Below are 20,296 nucleotides of genomic sequence, written 5' to 3'. Positions count from 1 at the left end.
GAGGCAGCCTGCGAGGTTGCCAAAACTCCCACACAGCTTGCAGCAGATGCGCTGGCTAGTGTTTCCGAGAGCTAAAGTCCAAAAGCATTTAAAGACCCAAGGTTGAGAGCCATGGGCTGAGATCCTGCTGCTTAGCATAGTACGTTGCAACTAGAGTCGGTCCACTGAATCAACGGGGGCTTGGTGAAATGACTCTTCCATAAGTCCCATTGATTCAATGAGTCTACTCCAGTTGTGACTTACTCTACAAAGCAACTGGATGTCAGCTGTTGGGTTTAACCACGGATGGTTGACCTCTTTGGCTGCAAGAGCTACTCTCCTCCCTAGCAGGGGTCTTTTTTAAAATAGCCAACCCTGCATACAGTGGTGCCTCGCTTGACGACATTAATTCGTTCCAGCGAAATCTCTGTAGAGCGAAAACGTCGTCAAATGAAATAAAAAACCCATTGAAACACATTGAAAACCGTTCAGTGTGTTCCAACGGGCTGAATACCTGCTGGTCCAGCGAAGATCCTCCATACGGCGGCCATTTTCGGTGCCTGTAAAGTGAGGAATCCATCCTAGAAAACAGCGGGTGGGATTTCCTTCAGCCAGTGGCCATTTTGAAACCCAATGATCAGCTGTTTGCTGATCATCGTAAAGCAAAAATCGGTTCCCGAAGCAGGGAACTGATCATCGCACAGCTAAAAAAAACCATTTAAAACATCATTTTGCGATCGAACATCAACGTAAAGCAGATTCGTCGTAGAGCAGGGTAATCGTCCAGTGGGGCACGACTGTATTTTGGTCTTCTTGCTTCCTGGCTCCCAGAGAGATATCTACATTTGCAGTTGCTTGCACATCGCTCTTCAGAGGATGCGCTTCACCGGGTGTCCTTCAAGAGACGGGGGGGGACTTTGGCACCTCCTCAGTGCCCTCCTGTCACCTTGTGTCACAGCAGCTGACTGGAAACGAGAGAAGAAAGCTCATGCACAGTCACCCTCGGGCAAAATCACCCGGGATGTCATATTCATTGGATTGTTCTTCCTTTCCGCGGCTGCTCACTCATGGTTGTGAGGCAGAGAATGCCAGGGTGGCCGTTTGAGAGCAGAATGGAGAAGTGGGGGCACAATCCAGCCTTCCTGGTCCCTGGCAAGCCAAACTCAACTTTGCGGTCACCTTGTGAGCAAATCTCCAGAGAGGAAAGTGGGAGTTTGCGGAACCAAAGGCCTATAATTGCTTCTTTTCCACGTGGGGTCCTTCAGGGGGAGATTTAAGCACGCACACCCCCGGAAGGAGGTTTGGGTAAACAGCATCCAAAGGTTGGGGGGAAGGTCACTTTTGGAGAACGGAAGTCCCAGGAGCCTCATCCTCATCTTAGAACTTCAGAGGTGGAAGGGACCCTATGGATCATTCAATGCCACCCTGGGCAAAGTCAGACAGTGGCTGGGCTGGCTAGGGGATTATGGGAACTGTAGTATGCGAACTTTGTCAAACTCTGGAAGTCCATGTGCAGGCATGGAATCAGACCAGTTTCCTCCCAGAATTGCTTAATTTAAAGAGAAATAAATATAAACAGCTCATGGCAAGGATCCCTGCTAAGACAGAGGGAGGAGTGACACAAACAGCCTCCCTTGGGAACCAGTTGTGTAGTGTACACAAGACTTGCAGGATTGAAGTCCTGGGATTTTTTGAGGAGCAGCAACATTGATATCCTCCTTCTCTTCTCTCAGGCTTCTTTTTCCCCCCTTTGAGCTTAATTGCAACTTTCATAGTAGCCTAGTTATCATACAACACATTCAAGGATGATATAGTGCTGAGTTGGCAACCAAGAGCCGTTAGCTCCCTAAAAGACCCGCTCCTCATTTGTTAAGGCCCTGAATTTTTGGACCCTCTTGCTGGGGTGGGGGAAGGAATCACAGAAAGTGTCACAACGAGTACCTGTCCGGAAAAACCTACCTCTACATACTACTCATAGCACGATGTGCTTTGCATCAAACGTGGCAAATCCTTTCAAGGGCATTGGGCCACAACCCCCAGAGTGGGGCTGATGGAAGCTGTAATCCCAAACATCTAGAAAGCAAAAGATTTCCTGGTCCTTCCGTATCAATGGGTGATATCAACAGGCCATGTCTGAAACCTAAGTCTGCTTTCTGTCTGGAGAAATGGGTTCCCCCATTTCTTGGCAGTATTTAACTAAAGGTTCCCCCTTGACAATTCAGTCCAATCATTGTCCGACTCGAGGGCCCAGTGCTCATCCTTGTTTGTCAGCTGAAGAGCCGATGTTTGTCTGTAAACACTTTCCGTGGTCATGTGGCTGGCACGACTAGGCATGGAACGGTGTCACCTTTCCACCATCTACTCGCATTTGCATGCTTTCGAACTGCTAGGTTGGCAGGAGCTGGGATAAGTAAAGGGAGCTCACCCCGTCATGCAGATTTGAACCACCGGCCTTTTGATTGACAGCCCGGTGGCTCAACTGTTTGACCCATAGCGCCACCCGTGTCCCACCTTAGCAGAGTTTAAGACTTTGTAAAAACAAAGGGTTCCTATAGGAAAAACAAAGCTATGCTGTGCTGCCTAATTGGACAGCGTCTGTGACCTCACCGATTCAAATGCATGCACCAGTGGGGGTTGACTTTGTTTTCTCTCCCCCAGGCTCAGAAGAGACGTGCCGAACAGATGCAACACTCACTTTGATGCAGTGGCTCAGATCCGAGGGGAAGCTTTCTTTTTCAAAGGTGCGTAATGAAAGCTGCTGCATTGTTTCACGGACCTCTAGAGATCTGAAGCCTCGGATGGGTTTTTTGTATCTTTCAAAACCATCGAATAGACGTTTTATGTATAGGGGTGTGTGGGTCATCCCCACATGCCTATTTTCAAAACTGGGCAATTTGGCAATTTGGAATATTGCACTCATGGTCCACATTTGACTAGGGGAAGTTGATCCATGGTGCTCATCAGGGGCTCTTCGGATTTTCAAGGCAGATTTTTACTAGGTTTGGCTTGAAGATGGCAGGCACAAAGGGTAAGTGATTCCAATTGTGCAGAAATCCACTCTGGGTTTTTGCCCAAACTTTATAGGAGATGCAGAAAGTCCTGAAGCCTATCCCTCAAATGCATTCAGCACCTCGGAGAGCTGCTTTGAAGTTCGGAGATGGAAGCCCGGCACGGACCTGTGACCCCCCCCCCCCTTGCCCCACTACCTCAGAATGGCTAGGCTGCACATATGCTCTACGCCCAAGCTACACATCTCTCCGATTTTTGACAGCCATAACAAATTAGCTTGGAGGTTCTTTGAACTTTGGGTTTCTAATTCCATTGAGGAGAAGAAACCATTTGGTGGAGCTATATTTCTTCCAGAAATATTCCGGCAGCCTGGCCTTTCCTCGTAATAAGGTTCATTAGAGATGCAAGGGGGCATCTTTATTTAAAGGTGTATGTGCCCCATAAACACACCGAGGGCACCAAAACTGAATACTAAGGCTTCCCCCCCCCCAGATCTATATCTCTTATTTTTAAACAATGCATCTACATATTTCTAATTGCAGTAACCCGGACGTCAGGCTCTGATGTATTATTCATGCCTCACTTTGTGTCATATAGAGCAAATATTCAAAGTGGCTCATAATGACAGTGCTGGGATATAAATCCTGATAATTGTGATTTCAAGGGAGGGGAGGGGGCGATCCGGAACCACCCTGCAGATGTTTTAGGGCGGGACATTTTGCCTCCTGTATTATCAGGCGGGCATCCAATTCCCATTAAGGTCTGGAAAGACGAGGTCGCCAGCTGTCAGAGCGGGAGCTGCAAACGCAGCCGCAAGGCCGGAATACAAATGCAGAGAGCTAGGATCGAGGAAACAGATCATTTTTCTCTTAAGTACCCCATATTTTCTTGAGCAATCGTCCTCCCGTTCTACCAAATGCTTCTATGTTTCATCCCGTTGAAAGAAGTTGGCAGATAGACTTGATGCAAAGGTCTCTATGCCCAGGCTGAAGTCCTACAGTCTCTAGGAGAGGGTGTCCCAGAGTATAGAGTGTTTAGGATTTCCTCCTCTGAGTTTGAAAATGTTGCAGAGATTTGAATCTGGGTTATATTCCTCTAGCTGTGCAGTGGAAGTGCAGGGACTCACAGAGCAGAACCCATAGTAAACCACCCCCTTCTTTTCTCATTAACTGGCACTTAAAATAACTAACTCTGAGACATTAGTAAGAGAAAGAATAAAAAGGTTCCATTTACTCACAGTTGAGCAGATTTACAGCAAACCGAACGAACCTGGCTGGATGACTTCCAGCAACAGACTGACTGACTGTCAACAGACTCAAGAGAGGGGAGGGGGAAAAAACTCAGAACAGAGAGGCAGGGGTCTCTGAAATCAGAAGGAAGAGGGAACAATTGTTTGTTGCACCAGCTTAGGTGTCATCCTGGAAGGTCTGTGTGCGAATCCTGAACAGGAGAATTAGCTAAAGGGTTTCCTAAAGAAAACGAGTACAGAAAGTCAACAGGGAAGCACCACAAATTCATGCATGTTGTCAGTATTTGGCTTCTTCTCGGTCTCACCAATCTTTCTCTCCATCCAGGCAAATATTTCTGGCGGCTAACACGTAACAGACATCTGGTTTCCCTCCAGCCGGCTCAGATCCATCGTTTCTGGCGGGGTTTGCCTCTAAACCTCGACAGTGTGGACACCGTGTACGAGCGAACTCACGATCATAAGATTGTATTTTTCAAAGGTAGGAGAAAGCATCTGCCCCTGTTGGGGATAATACATTCACGGCCTTTCTCAAGTTCTTTTATTTCTCAATTGCATTTAAATCGCTTCAACCTGTGTTTCTAAAAAGGAGGGCACTGAAGGGTGCTCCTCCAGGGCGCAAATGGGTGTCCCCACCTTCCCAAAAGTACAGTGGTGCCTCGCTTAACGAGCGCACCGTTTAACAACGAATCCGCATTGCGACGCATTTTTTGCGATCGCATTGCGACGTTCTCAATGGCCGAAAATCGCATTGCGATGATTGGTAAGCGTATCACTGATCAGCTGTTCCAAAATGGCTGCCGGATCAGCAAAATGGCCACCCGCAGCGTTTTTGCAACCTGCCCTCGCTTACTGGGCAGCGAAAATGGCAGCCGGACGGGGGAGTCTTCGCTTACCGGTGAGTTTTTCCCCCATAGGAACGCATTAAATGGAGGTCCCATCCATCTTAGGCTGGCAGTGCAGTAGAGAGGGATGAGGGGAGGTGTAGTCAAACCACATCCAGAGAGTGGCTAGTCCATGTCTTCTGCAGTCACTTGCTTTGCATGGCAGCTTCTAATCCTCCTCCTCCTCCTCCTCCTCCTCCTCCTCATCATCATCATTTTAGCATTATACAGCTGGATCATGGAATCCAGTCCGTGTCAAGGAGGCACTGTGGAGAATCAAACTCCCAACATCTGGCTCCACTGCCAGACACCTATTCAATGCTCAGACATTTTGGTTCAAGGTCACTTGCATTCTCCGTGCTGTGGCATAGCGCTAATGCAGTGTCCGAGGGTGCTCAGCTTGAGTTGATGACATCCTTAGCTTATGCCCTTGTCGGGTGGCCCTCGGGCAGATCTGCTGAGTGTCACCATCCATCTTATTCATCCCCTGCTCCTATCTGGTCGCTTGCGTTTGCCAAGCGCCTGCCAGCAGATGCATGAACCTCCTGCGGTGTACGGTGTTGCTCAGACAAAACCAGCAATTGCTTGTGCTGCAGTTCATTCACCTGAAATAGAAGCCTCTGGCAAAACATAGCAGGTACCTTAAAAAATTACTGCTTTGTTTCTTCTTCTTTGTTGCTGCCCCCAGGGGGGGGAGAGAAAGTGGGGTGATGCTGGTGGGAGGGTCTTTGCCCTTTTTTCAAAAATATTTTCCTGGGAACATCTCACACTTATGAAACAAGACATGTGGACTTTATTGCTAGAAAAGAGAGAGTGAATATTTCAGACATTCATCAATGCTGCCCTCTACTGGCTAAATGGAAAAACTTCATGGTATCCACGAGAATTGGCATTCTTATAACCATCTTCTCATTCTTCAACCTTGTGGGGACCACAAGACACAGGATCTTGTGGGACTGTGCAGCTGGCCCAAGGCCACACAGGCTGGCTCTTCTGAGATGCACAGTGGGGAATCAAACTCCTAATCTCTAGCTCAGCAGCCAGAAACTTAACTCCCTATTACTCATAATAGGCTTGCCAGACTCAAGTCTTACTTAGACCCATTGAGCACAAGGCTAAACAGGGTGTCTTGACTCACAGGAAACACAGTGGGGAATTGAACTCTCAACCTCTGACTCCACACAGATATCTAAGTCACTGAGCTATCCAGCCAGCTTATGACTGCATGGCGTCAAGTCAATTCTCATTTATGGGGACCCTTTGTCAGGGTTTTCGAGGAAAAGAATACTCAGAAATGGTATACCGTTCCTTTCCTGTAGGGGGCACCCTGGGACTGTGCAGCTCGCCCAAGGCCACACAGGCTGGCTCTTCTGGAAGGCACAACGGGGAATCAAACTCCCAACCTCTGGCTCCGGAGCCGGAGACCTAGGTCTCCAAGCTCTTACTCAAGCTAGGCTCAGTAAAATCAGGTCTTACTTAGACCCGTTGAACCCAAGGCTACATAGGCTGGCTACCCATTCTTCTGGGAGGCACAGGGGGAATCAAATTCCCAAACAACCCACCCAAGACCTCATAGGATTGAACCATCTTGTGTAGCCCAAATAACATTCCTTGCTACTCAACCACTCATCTCTTCTCATCAGGAGACAGATACTGGGTGTTTAAGGACAATAATGTGGAAGAGGGATACCCCCGACCCATCTCAGATTTCGGCTTGCCTCCGGGAGGCATCGATGCTGCATTCTCCTGGGCTCCGAATGACAAGACATATTTCTTCAAGGACAATCTCTACTGGTGCTACGATGACCGTGAGAGGCGGATGCAACCAGGCTATCCTTCAGAGAACATGTTGTGGAAAGGTGTGCCTAGTCAGTTGGATGATGCCACACGGTGGTCGGATGGTGAGTGTGCTGGTGAGGAAATTTTGTAGGACAAAGGAGGCTGCTGATTTGGATTTGGGGGGGGCACAGTGAGTTCTTCCTGGATTTTAGTCCAATCTTTAAAGTAGCTTTGAAGGCTCTGTTTTGAGGTCAGGGTTCAGCACCTTGGATAGTTCTTGTAAAGTTCAGACTAAAATCAGAACTGGCTCACTATGCCTACAAAATTGGGTACGAAAGACCATACTGTTCATGGGGCCAACCACCTTGGGATGAAGAAAAGGGGGTAAGGTGCTATCCAGACACATAAAAGGGGGCTCCCAGAGAATGACATTGGAGGTGGTTACATCGGTTTTGAACAGTAGATCCCAACTTTGAGCCCCCAGATGTTCTTGGACTGCAACTCTTCAAAACCATTACCGCTCACTGTACTAGCCAAGGGGACCCAAGGTTGGGAACCACTGGAGAAGGCCCAATTCCATTCAAGCTGGGGCCACTGGAGTTGCTCATCTCATCTGGGTTCAGATCCCATGGAATCCACAGAATTTATCTTAGCAATTGATTCAGTCGGTCTGCTCTCATTGGGATGAGTAATGAGATATAGCTGCATCCACATCCTGGGTCTTCCATGGGCCAACGGGGGTAACCTCCATGAGGACATCACCCAGACCGACCTTGTGTCTTCTCTGCAGGGTCGACCTACTTCTTCAAGGGCAAAGAATACTGGAAAGTCCTGGACAGTGAGCTGGAAGTCGAGCCGGGTTACCCACAATCCATTGCCAGAGACTGGCTGGTGTGCAGCGACATGCAGGCGGACGCGCCAGAACCGGCGGAAAGCAGCAGGACTGGGTTGCGTTCGAAACAAGGCCACCACGACCAGAGTCGGTCCAAAAGTGAGGTCTGCTCCTGCACCTCCTCGTCTCCCGACCCTTTCTTGTCCTCTTCGGCACTCAGAGTCTACCTGGGCCTCTTCTTGGCCTTCCTTTGGACCACGGCGCCGGTTCGCAGACCGCGATGACAGAGCGCGTCGTACGGACAGCGGAGGCTGAAACGATTCAAGGATGCAAAAGAGGGGAGGGCGGGGTGAGCAGGCGGACGGGCAGACTGGCGGTCCGATCACAGGATGCGACACTGTTAAACGAATGAATGACACACGACATTCATAGCGACGTTGGCAGCTTGGTTTGCAAATTCTCCATGAGAAGTTTACCACGTTCTTCTTTTTCTCTCTCGGTTTGTCCTTTCCTTCACGCTGGTTTGTTTTCATTTTGTTTCCAGCTGGCGAGCTTTGACACCAGACACTGTGGGTTTCTCCCCCCTACGTATCCTGGCCTTCTCACTCCCTCACCCCACATCACTGGGAAAAAAATAAATAAACATTCTGACTCATCGCACAGTCAGAAATATTCCTTAGGGGTTCTCATCTTGTTGTGATTCTTTCACACGTGTGTATTTTTGGAGAAAGGTAAGAGGTGACGGATCTGCCTTGATTTCTATTGATGGAAGCCAGCAGGATAGTGGGAGAGCTTCCTCAAAGCGCAGAGACAGAGTATCATGAAAGGGCAACAAATTATTTGTGACTTATTATATTACAGTTACAGTAGGACTGCTCCCATCCGCTGGATCAGCATCTAAGGATTCATTTATCTACTGCCTGAAAATATTAAATTAAAAAACCCAGAAATATCTATTTATATGGTGCATTTACAAGAACTAGACGCTAAAGGGAGCCAGAGACAATGTTGCATATAGTAGGACCTTTATATCCATGGGTGGGTTTGATTCCTTTTTCAGCATGGATGCTGAAAAAAGCAGATTATAGCAAGTGCTATTATACGAGTGGATGCTATACATAGTATGATCTCTGGCTCCCTCTTGTGGCCAGTTCTGGTAATTTTTTATTACCAGAAGTGGCCACAAGAGGGAGCCAGAGATCATATTATTTTTAATATTTTCAGACTGTGGATAAGTGAATCACCCAACAGTGATCCTGCAGATAAGGGAGTCCTACTGTATAGCATTTGGTATTTTTGTGTTTTTTTGGCATCTGCAGGGTGACTTGGAACTGACCCATCGTGGCTACCGCAGTCCTCCTGTCTTACATTTTTGTGTCCAGGATTAGCAAACGGAGGTTTGTGGGACTATGTGTCAAAATAACTTGACCTTTCATAGATAGTGTACCCCTTACCATGGACAGGGGCAGCTGAAACCTGGTGGCTCCTATTCCACGGAGGCGGTGAATCCGCCCCGGGTTTTTGTCTGAAATTTACAGGAGCCATCTGGTAGGTTGAGCCCTGTTCTGTAAAGAGGCTCCGCACCTTCGGTCATTGATGTACAGTTCCAACTAAAACTCGAGAGGGTGTACTGCCCTCGTGGAATTTGAGTTGACCGCTCCCGAGAAATAGCTACTCTTTACTACTTGGACTCAGGTGGAAAAATGTCTTGGGCAGCTCAATCAGCCAACTGTCTTGGGGGGGGGCGAGATTGCCAAATGAATAGGAATCCTGTGGTTGGAGGGTCAAGGTGGAGCCGAAACCTTGCCAGAGCAGCTGCGGTGTAGAAAGAGGCAGCAACCGTACTGAAGTATGTTGGGGGCATGGATGTGCCAGATAAGATATGTCAGCAGAAATTGTCCCCTTGTGGTTTTGGGGGCACCCCTGAAACAAGCCAAGGTGGCTGAGAACCAGCTGAGCTGAAAGTAGACCAGCTGAATGTGTATGAAAGCCAAACCCCTCCAAGACAGGTTAGAGGCAACTCTTCAGGATTCTGGGAGAAAAGCTGGACAGGAATGAAATGAATCGGTAAACAGCCGGTTGACCTTAAGTTTGGTTTCCCACCATATCTTGTTGAAGAAAAGCCAGGCTGCAAGGTCTTGGACCACCCACACGATGCTGGAGTGTCCTCAGAAGAAGGGAATGGTGAACCAGTTCTAAGTACTGTAGACCTAAGGGAGCAATGAAGGTTGGAATCGGGTTGGTGATACATCCTTGTCGTCATTGCAGCAGTCAGCTTTATTACTTTCAATTAACTTTGTGTCGACTCAGGGCTCACACCAGACAAGCTGTGCGGCTTGGATCCGTGTGGGCTGGAACTGTGTTCCTTTTCTCCAGTTGACCTGGATGTACTCACACCAAACCTCCTTACCTGCACTCAGCTTTCATTCCATGTAATCCAGAGAAAATGTCGACACCATAACATGTCCCCTCCTTTCCTCCCCTTTCCTTCTTCCACTTCACCCCATGATTTCCCCATTTCCACCTTGTCCCCAACCCTTGTCATTTCCCTCCTGTAATGCTGTCCGTTTTGTGAGGAAGGAGGTGTGGTTTTTTTCTTAACCTGGAGAAAAGTCTGCAGAGTTTGAAGCGGAGCTTAGAATTGCTAGCACAGGGCGGGGCGGGGGGCTGAAATAGCACAAGATTTGAAGCAGAGAGCGAAAGGCAGCTGTGCTGGGGAATAAAGCCTTACCATCCCCAACCCCATTGAGAAAGTCGGTCAGAAGCAGCCTTGCTTGCTATGGATGTCTGGTTCTGACCCTTAAAGACATTCAGAAAACAAAATTAAAAGCTGCCAGACGAGGGCAGCAAAGACAATAAAACTGAGAACAGGAAGGGAGAAAAAGCCTGAAGTGTGACACCCGTGTTTGATGCATCATCCAGTTTGCATATATGCAAATATCTCAAGTTCAGGTATAGACTGTACGGTTTGTCTGCCAACAGTCTTGTGATCAGTCTTTGGTGGGCCTCTTGGGCTTCCCAAAACAAAACAAAAAAATCAGAAGGAGCCACATCAAGGGTGGCCATTTCCCCATGGCTGACAGAGCAAAGGAAAAATGAATGCCTTGGCAAAATACAGCATCATCGTTATCACAGAACTCTATGGATCATGGAGTCCAGCCCTTGTCAAGGAGGCACAGTGAGGAATTGAACTCCCAACTTCTGGCTCTGCAGACAGAGACCTAAGCCATTCAGCTATTTAGCCGTTAAAGAAGACCCTGATTTGCATGAAATTCCATCAGTGTTGATGTGAATAGAGAAAGAGTTACTTTCTAGAAATGCAAGAGCATTTCTTCAGGGATATAATGGCCAGGGCTCCGGGGATTGTGATAACATCTCTTGGAGGAGCAGTACCCAAAGTAGAAGCAGGTTGGTTTGTACATGAAAGGGTAGCTATAAAGCCTGGTACTGCGGTTCACAAGGTCAGCGCATAAGTATTATTTTGCTAAATGGATTACAACTGGCCTAAGGACAGGTCCCTCTGATTCTCTCCTTAGCTGCCTCCTTTCCTGGTTGACGTTGATCCCATGCTCCTGTTTGGAACAAGGCGCTGTGGAGTACCAGCATCACACAAAACTCCGAAACCTTCTTGAGGTGCAAGCTGTGCTGGGGTTTTGAGGTTTTTGTGGACTACAAATCCCATAATCCGCCATTCTGAGACTGCTGACTGACAGGTACACAGTTGACAGACCATGGCTCGCCTGTAAATAAAGTTCTCCGCACTAGAAGACTTTGAGGTCTAACTCGGCCTAGCTCCACCCCAGCTTTCTCTTCCTGTCCCAGTGGAGGCTGGGAGCTTCCTTTCTGAACAGGAAGTTAAGCATTGCTAGGCCTAGCTAAACCTCAAAGCCTTTAGGTAAGGCATTTTCTCCAAGGTGAGCCAGTTGGGTGTAAGCCAGGCAAAACTCCCAGAAGGAAGGGATTATGGGATTTGTAGTCCATGAAATCCCCAAATCCCATCTCTACAGATGGGAGTCCCAGAAAAAAGCACCCCTTATTTGTGCCCTCCATGACTTCATAATGGGTTGGCTCCTGACATCTCCAGGACTTGAAAGGGCTGAAAGCTTGACAACAATAATGAAGGGTGAGGAAGCTTTGTTCATCCAGATATTCTTGGACTTCAGCTCCCAGAGTCTCCAACCACTGTGACCGGTGACAAGAGATTGTGGGAATTGTTGGGAAAACATCTGGAGGACCAGAAGCTGCCTTTAAGTGGATGACTTTCCAAGACTGAATGAAGATGCGCGGTGGCTCCCATTACACCATGTGATCGCTATCTTGCATCTTGGAAGGTGTGCAAGTCAACAGATGGAGCCAGTACAGTGGGGTCTCTACTTAAGAACGTCCCTACTTAAGAACAATCCAACTTAAGAACAGCTCCATTTGCTAAATTTTGCTTCTACTTGAGAACAGAAATCCAAGATAAGAACAGGAAAAAAAACCTTTCCTGCTCTTTTTTTAACCTTAGGTCATCTTAGGTTAAAAACAAATTCTCCCCATAGTGGTAGAGTACGTATTAACCAGCTTTGGTTAATGTACGAACGGACCTCTACATAACAAAAAAAACAGCCAGAATGGATTAATTGGTTTTCAGTCCATTCCTATGGGAAATTTTGCTTCAACTTAAGAACATTTCAACTTAAGAACACCATTCCAAAACGGATTAAGTTCTTAAGTAGAGGTTCCACTGTAGTTTCTATGGACGGAAAAGAGCAGATACGGATTAAATGGTTTTCAATGCATTCCTATGGGAAATGCAGATTCAACATAAGAACTTTTCAGCTTGAGAACCACCTTCCAATACGGATTAAGTTCTTAAGTAGAGACCCCACTGTATGATCTCAGTTGCTTTGGACCTCCAGGGAAGAACCTATGAGTGGAAATGCAGGAGGAGAACCATAATTCCTCCTGGAGAGAGGCTTATGGGACAGTAGAACGCCGTGGGTCACTGGAGGTGTTAAAGCAGAGGAAAGACACCATGTGCTAAGTGATCCTGAAGCATATGGCCAACAGAAAAGGGGCTATGGTTGAGCCATCTCTGAAGGATCACCACTTGCCCAACCCAGCTGTGGTGGCATCATCTTTCTTTGCATCAGGCGGGGGATTGAATGAGACTTTTGCTGCTCCATGACAGCTGGAGATGTTATGCCATGAACCTGGGACATAGCTGGGACGTAGATACACCAAGGTGTGTATGTATGACGCATGCTCAATGGCTACACAACAGCCAACGTTCAAAAGGAAACCTTCCCCAGAACTGGGAATAGTCAATCAATAACTCTCCGAATTAGCAGTGCCCAAGTGCAGCTGGCTAGCTTCCTGGAAAATCACAAGTCGGGCCATAACGGGAGCCAAATGATAAGATGTGTTTGCACCCTTTGGTGATTGCTGTATCAGAGGGAGAGTGCGTCTCTCGGAGGAAAGACAATACAACAAAGCCTGATTCCATGAAGTGGGGCATGCTAACCAGATGAGGGGAGGGGAAAAGCCGGCAGGATTTCTGAGCCTTATATAGGTGTACAAAAGAAGGGGGCCTGTATACCCCACGCAAGTAGGAGGGGAAAAAATTGCACCACCGACAATTCTCCCATCTTGCTCAATGGTAAACGGTCCATCTGGTTTTTCCTGTTGGCTTGTGGGTCTGATCAGCTGCCAGGGTTCTCTGAGTGACCATCAAACCTTGGGAAAATAATGTTGGATAGGTCTCCAGAATTTCTGGAGATCATTGGTGGGATGTCTAGACGTCGAAGAACTGTGATTTATTTAACGAGATTGATTTAATAGTGGTTTAGCTGTAGTTGGGAGTTCGATTCCCCTCTGGGCCTCCTTGATAGGGTCTAGGCTTGATGACCCCTTCCAGCCCTTACGGTTCTAAGATGATGATTGATGGATCATATGCTTTGAATAATTGGAATCTGAGCGGATGGGATCTTGAGGACTCAGACAGGGAAACAACGGACACTCGGGTCAATGGAGATGACAAGAACTGGGGGCTGAGGATGAGCTGTTACAGATGGGTGCAGAGATCATGGAGATGAATTTCATGATTGTGGTGAGCAACAAAGCAGTGTGACCGGCTCTTCCAGCATGAGGATGATGACCTCATGCTCACTCCATGGAAGGATCACCCTCGTCTCCTGTGTCACTCACAGCTGGCTTCCACACACACCCCACCCCCTATGGATGCCCTTCTTTGTCATGAAAAGCAATGTCACATCCAACACCCACTTTTACTCATAAGTCACTAGCAACACATGCAGATTCCAGTGGAAAGACAGGACTGACGGATGACCATCCAAAGCCGTTGACTGGGGCAGGCCTTGAATCAGGGCCAGCATCATCACCACCGGCGACTCAAAAGACCTGTTTTCTTAAAAGGGCAGGAACCGAGAAAATTGCTGTTAAAAGCAAATTCACTTGGTTTCAGTATTGAAAAACTATTTTACCTATTTTTTTTATTTATTTAGTTTTAATCATGAGCCCTCAAATCAATCCTGACTTATGGTAACCCCTTTCTGTGTTTTCTAGGTAGAGAATATTCAGAAGTAGTTGACCCTTCCCTTCCTCTAGGGGGAGCCCTGGGACTGTGCAGCTTGCCCAAGGCCACCCAGGCTGGCTTTTCTCCCCAGAAGGCACGGGGGGGGGGGGGAATCGAACTCGGAACTGCTGACTCTGCAGATAGAGACCTTAACCACTTTGCTATCCAGCTAGCTTATTTTACATGGTGCTCTACATTACAGTCCAAGATCATATATTTTTTTTCAAAAATAAGATAAACCTCCAGATTGGCATTCAACCTGAAAAACTCCTAGCCTGCTGCCTTCTAAAATAGCTTACAAGCATTATTTAAAAGTTACTTTGAAAAGTAACTGGAAAGCACTACTTGTTACATAACTAAAATAAAAGAAATCTTGTTACATACTAAAATAGCAGTGATCTTGATGGTTCTGTTGTTTTGGAATGTAACTTTGTCACGCCTTTGTTACCCATCCAAAGGTAACTTAAGTTACTTTAAGCTCTTGATTTCTAAACCCCGAGAAAAGGGGCCCTTTTTTCTGTATTGAGCACTGATGGGAAAGAAGTGTGTCTTCTTAAATCAAAGGGCTTGGAATTCTTAAAATAACAATATTATAATAATAAACTTAGAACGGCAGAGCTGGAAGGGACCCTGTAGATCATCAAGTCCAGCCCCTATCAAGGAGACAGAGTGGGGGATTCAAACTCCCAAATCTAGATAGCCAAATCACTGGATATCCGGCGGGTTTAGATTAGAATAATGGGGAACAGAATAGCCATCTTCACATCATCCACACAGGAAATCAAGTACAGCTTTTGCCCTAGGTGGAAAGAGTCAATTATCGTCACACTGATAGTTACACCTAGTAGTTGAAGAAAGTATGAGAGTATTAGGGAATCCGTTCGCAGACCTCTCCGTAAACAAAAGCCTTCTTTGCCTTCGTCCAGACATTCTTGCATTACCCCCACACACGCCATTAACAACATCGTGTATATATATTAATATTGCCCTTAACACTGTTTATATTAACAGCTGCAACAAGAAAAAAGATGCTGACATCTGCCTCAAACTCACCGCAGGGGAGAAAAAGGGGTCAGAAGAATCCATATTTAGGTGGCAGCTTTCTTGAGCAGGATGGGTGGTGTAAAGATATGAAGATCTGGTCTATTTTCCCTTTCTTTCTCCTCTTCATCTGCCTTTCATTTCCTTCCCTGATTTTTTAATTTATGGGGGTGGAGACGTTGGCTTCAGAAAATGATCACCCTGAGAAAGACTGCGGATTTTGGATATTTTCATAATCGGACAATGCATGGGACAACACACACACACTCACACACACACAATTTATTGTTTTTCGCGAAGGCTTTCATGGCCAGGATCTAATGGTTGTTGTGGGTTTTTCGGGCTATTTGGCCATGTTCTGAAGGTTGTTCTTCCTAATATTTCGCCAGTGCTGTCCTCTGAAGATGCTGGCAAAATGTTAGGAAGAACAACCTTCAGAACACAGCCAAAGAGCCCGAAAAACCCACAACAACCAATGTATTGTTTGTTTTTCTTTATTTCATTTGTTCATTCATTTATTCATTTGTTTGCTTAAGTAACCCCACTCAGACAGCCAGTCTCTGAGGAGAAGCCTGTCTCAAGAGAAAGGTCGGCCCTGACATTGTGACAGGAAAGAGAGCAAAGATGGGGCCAGGCTGGCCTCCAGTGGGAGGGAGTTCCACAGTCTGGGAGCAGCCACAGAGAAGGCCCTCTCCCGGGTTCCCCACCAGACGGACCTGTGAAGATGGTGGGGGCGGAGAGAAAGGCCTCTCCTGATGATCTGAACCCTCAAGCAGGCTCGTAAGGGGGAGACGCGGTCCTTGGACACGAGTCTTTCCCGTCTCTAGTGAGACACTGCCTTCTGATCTGGTTCCACCTTCAACCTTCTGCCAGAGGCAGCTGCCTCGCTCTGCCCAGTGACAGGGCCGGCCCTTTGCTGCCTAAGCTGTCATGGTGAGCGCTTGCAATTCATAATCTACTCCGACACCACAACCTCCACCATCACGCCTCCACATGACACATTTAAAAATTCCCTCACTGTAGGGCATCTGCAGGTTACTGAGCCATCCCCTGTTTTTAATTACATAATCTGCTCACCCGGCTGCTTAGCAAGGGTGTGAGTCAGGTGAGAACTTTTTCCTGCCTCAGCACCAAAATGAACAACACATTAACACGCTGTGTTGCATTATTATAACGAACGTCCCTTCTGATCCTCCATTAGCTGATCTTTTTTTTCTGCTTTTGGGGGGGATGGGGGGGCGATGGGTCTCATCGGCGGATCAGACAATCTCGGAATAAAACGGATTCCTCTAAGGACACCAGACAGGTTCAAGTTGCTCTCTAAAGGCTTTTAAAGGTCAGGTCGCCGGAAGAGGCGATAAGGCCAGGAAAAGCTGAAGGCAGCAGGAGAAGAGGAAGGCCAAACATGAGATAGATCAATTCGTAAAAGAAGCCACAGGCCATGAGTTTGCAAGAGCTGAGCAGGGCTGTTGAGGACAGGACACCCCGGGGGTCGCTCATTCATAGGGTTGCCGTAAGTTGGAAGCCACCTGAGAATGTGAAACAACAACGACACAATGACAACCGGTTCATGCAGCAATCCTGTTCCATAAGAGAACAGACCATGGGGGGGGGCAGCCATTATGAACACCAGCGTTGTCCAAATAGAAGATACAGACAATTTTTGTCATGGAGAACCAACGATGCCTACTTCTGAGGTTTTCCACTTCGTGATGTGATGCCCGACATCTCTAAATCGGAGTTTTCTCCTCCTCCAGCCGCCTTCACCTTGAGATTTCTCTCCCTTAGCCTGGAGACCTGGAGAGGTAGAGTCATCTCCTGAGTATTCACCTGGAATGCTGGCCACACAGTCTATTTCCCTGTGCGCTGAATGAGGCCCAGGCTTCCTTCCTTCCTTCCTTCCTTCCTTCCTTCCTTCCTTCCTCTTATGCATCATCAGCTCCTTCCTTCCTTCCTTCCTTCCTTCCTTCCTTCCTTCCTTCCTTCCTCCCTCTCTTATCATCAGCTCCTTCCTCCCTCCCTCTTATCCATCATCAGCTCCTTCCTTCCTTGCACGATGGTTTTAAGCTGAGCTGAAAAGACAAGCGCCAAGACCAAGCCGAGAAAGCCGATGACCTTGACGCCCCGCCAGGATGCCAGCTGTCACTTCTCTCCCCCCCCCACCACAATTCATAGTCTCTCTGCATGCATGTGTCCTCAGCTCTCCTTGCAAAGCCGAAGCCCGCATGCCTTCCGATGCTGATCCATTTAATGCACCTGCTCCCTAGATCTGGTATGTGCGCCTCATTCAGGCAGGCCAGCTTGAGCTTTTCCTAGGCTCACTACAACCCACCCACCCCGCAAAGATCCCTGTTACACTTCTTAAAATTCAATGTAGTTCCATAATGCACCATTATTTTTTTCTTAGTCATTTTTAATTTTGCAGTCACAAGGGTTTTACATCGTCACGTTGGGTCGAGTCATTTCAGGCTTAGGACGACCCCATGGATGTGTGATCTCCAAAATCCCCTGTCCCCAGCAGCCCCTCTTCGGCTCAAGGCTATGGCTTCCTTTAGGGAATGAGTCCATCTCACATTTGATCTTCCTCTTCTCCTGCTGCTGTCCACCAGGGTCTTCTCCAGAGAACCCTGCCTTCTCAGGATGTCCCCAAAGGAAGACAGCCTCAATTTCAACATTTTTTGCCTCCAGAGGCAGCTCTGGCTTGATCTGATTTAGGACCCACTGGTTTGTGTATTTTGGCCAACCCAGGGTATTTCCAAACCTAACTGTGGGTGTGCATCATCCTGAACCTTCTGTTGGCAGCCGCCCTTCCTGAAAAGGCCCCTTCGTTGTCATCTTTGGCTCATTCTTTCTCTCTGTCTCCAAATATTTGCAGACATGTGCCCCCCCCCATCCGAGCGTGCATGGAGCCAGAGCCAAATTTTTGCGTAACTCAGCTGCAGCTGCCTTCGGAAACTGGCAAGCGTTGCAGGGGCGGAGTTTGCTGTTGCCGTTTTCGCACGGGGTGGTGGTAGAAATGGAGCAGCTGGGGAGAATGGTCAGAAACGGGGTTGTCCATAGACACAACTGAGCACTGAGTCAGTGGATTCCCCCTTCCTCCCCCCCCCCCGGTATGTAGCACAGCTCTGCCAACATGGGTGGGCAGTGGTAGAATTAGGGCCGCCTCTTAATGTGTTGCAGAAGGGGAGGAGAAGAGGAGAAGAGAGGAGGAGAGGGGAGGGGAGAAAGGAGGGGAGGGCAGAAAAGGAGGAGGGGAGGAGGGGAGGAAGGGAGGAGACGTCATTCATTTGCCTAATATTTGCATACATTGATTTGATTAGGCATCCTTCAGTCTCAAGAGACTACGATGACATGCTCTGTATGGAGAACTTGGAACAGCGTCTAGTGTGGCTGAGAAGGCCAATTCAAGAGTGACCATCCCTTCCACACTGATGACAAATACAATCTGTTCCCTGTCCAGCTCCCTGATTTTGCTGCTTTCGGGACTGCCTCTTTGCCTCAGCCTGCTGGACAAGGGTCTCTTCAAATTGGGAGAGGCCGTAATGCACCGCCTGCCTCCAGGCTGAATGTTCAGACGTCAAGGTTTCCCATCTGTTGAGGTCCATTCCTAAGGCCTTCAGATCCCGCTTGCAGATATCCTTGTATCGCAGCCGTGGTCTCCCTCTGGGACGATTTCCCTGCACTAATTCTCCATACAGGAGATCTTTTGGAATCCGACCATCAGCCATTCTCGCGACTTACCCAAGCCAATGTAGACGTCACTGTTTCAGTAATGTATACATGCTAAAAATTCCAGCTCATTCTAGGACTACTCTATTTGGAAGTTTGTCCTCGGAGCAGCTATCAATCGATTGTTATGTGCTGTCAAGTCAGAACAGACTTAAGCCAGTGAACTATCCAGAAGTTGTAGTGATAGAATTAACATCTTAAGTAGAGCTTGGGAAAGTAAGTTGAGCTTAAGGTGCTTAGACCTGACTTAAGAAGAACTTTGGGATAATAACTCTTTGTTTACCTGCACAAACCTTCTCAAAAGGTTTGGACAGGTCAGAAACATCATCCTTCGTTTAGATGACAGTGCCCAGAATCTATTTGGCCAACTCAGGGAACATGTTTTCTCCCCAGCATATTGTGTTCATGACATCATGAACTAGATTCCATAACTGACTAACGAGCGATCACCGGTCTGCTTGACATAACATACTGTCAATTACAGTGACACATTCAGATGTGAGCCCGCATGGTGTGGTTGCATCTCCTGTATGGAATTTGAATCAGCCTGATCTGATGCCACAGACTACAGTTGCCATGATCCCTAGCCAGGCTGGACCACAGCTCCTGCCCTGTTGCCTTGAGATGATGGGCTTTGTAGTCCAAGCACTTCCAAAGGGTCTTGGGGTGGGGAAATTTTAATCAAAGCTGGGTTCCCCAGACTTTTAGATCTCTCATCCCACCCCCACCCCCCGGCGTCCCACTGTGATGCAAACAAGAAACAATTCCCCCCACCCTTTAGCGAGAAGGGATATTTAAACATTTACAAGCATTGCGATTCTGTGTATTACTTCCAGCAAATTGGAAAGACACGCTGACAGCCCGTTGGAACGGCAGCGGCATAACTCCCAACTAATTAGTACAACTAATAATAATCTAATTGAAGTTGGAAATAGTTGTGAACGCATCCAACCTAGTTTTCGCCTCTGTAGCACCAGGGAGAAATGTACCACAAGCTGAGAAAAAAACTGACTGAAATATAGCAAGAATGCGCAGAAGCAATATTTAAAGCTAGAGCTGATTTTTTTCCAAAGATCAGGGCGAATGCTTGATTCCCTCTCCACTCCATCATCTTCATCCTATGCTGTCAAGTCAATTTCCAAGGTTTTCTAGGTAATGTATACACAGGGGTGGTTGACCCTTGCCAGATGCCCTTGGGACTGTGTGCAGTTGGCCCAAGG

General features: G+C 47.6%; 1 protein-coding gene across 1 annotated transcript in view; it reads left to right on the top strand.

The window, feature by feature from the left end:
• Positions 1 to 8,217, top strand: part of MMP17 (matrix metallopeptidase 17) — a 78,480-nt gene extending 70,263 nt beyond the window's left edge. Inside the window, exons 7-10 of the mRNA XM_072983231.2 lie at positions 2,638 to 2,720; positions 4,563 to 4,715; positions 6,762 to 7,019; positions 7,688 to 8,217. Coding sequence (XP_072839332.2) covers positions 2,638 to 2,720; positions 4,563 to 4,715; positions 6,762 to 7,019; positions 7,688 to 8,013 — 820 coding nt within the window. The 3' untranslated portion in view covers positions 8,014 to 8,217. The remainder of the gene's footprint in view (positions 1 to 2,637; positions 2,721 to 4,562; positions 4,716 to 6,761; positions 7,020 to 7,687) is intronic.
• Positions 8,218 to 20,296: the final 12,079 nt, after the last annotated feature.

The sequence above is a fragment of the Pogona vitticeps genome, chromosome 14 (assembly GCF_051106095.1).
Source record: "Pogona vitticeps strain Pit_001003342236 chromosome 14, PviZW2.1, whole genome shotgun sequence".
In the NCBI taxonomy this organism is placed as follows: Eukaryota; Metazoa; Chordata; class Lepidosauria; order Squamata; family Agamidae; genus Pogona; species Pogona vitticeps.
This window is presented reverse-complemented; position numbering and strand designations above follow the sequence as displayed.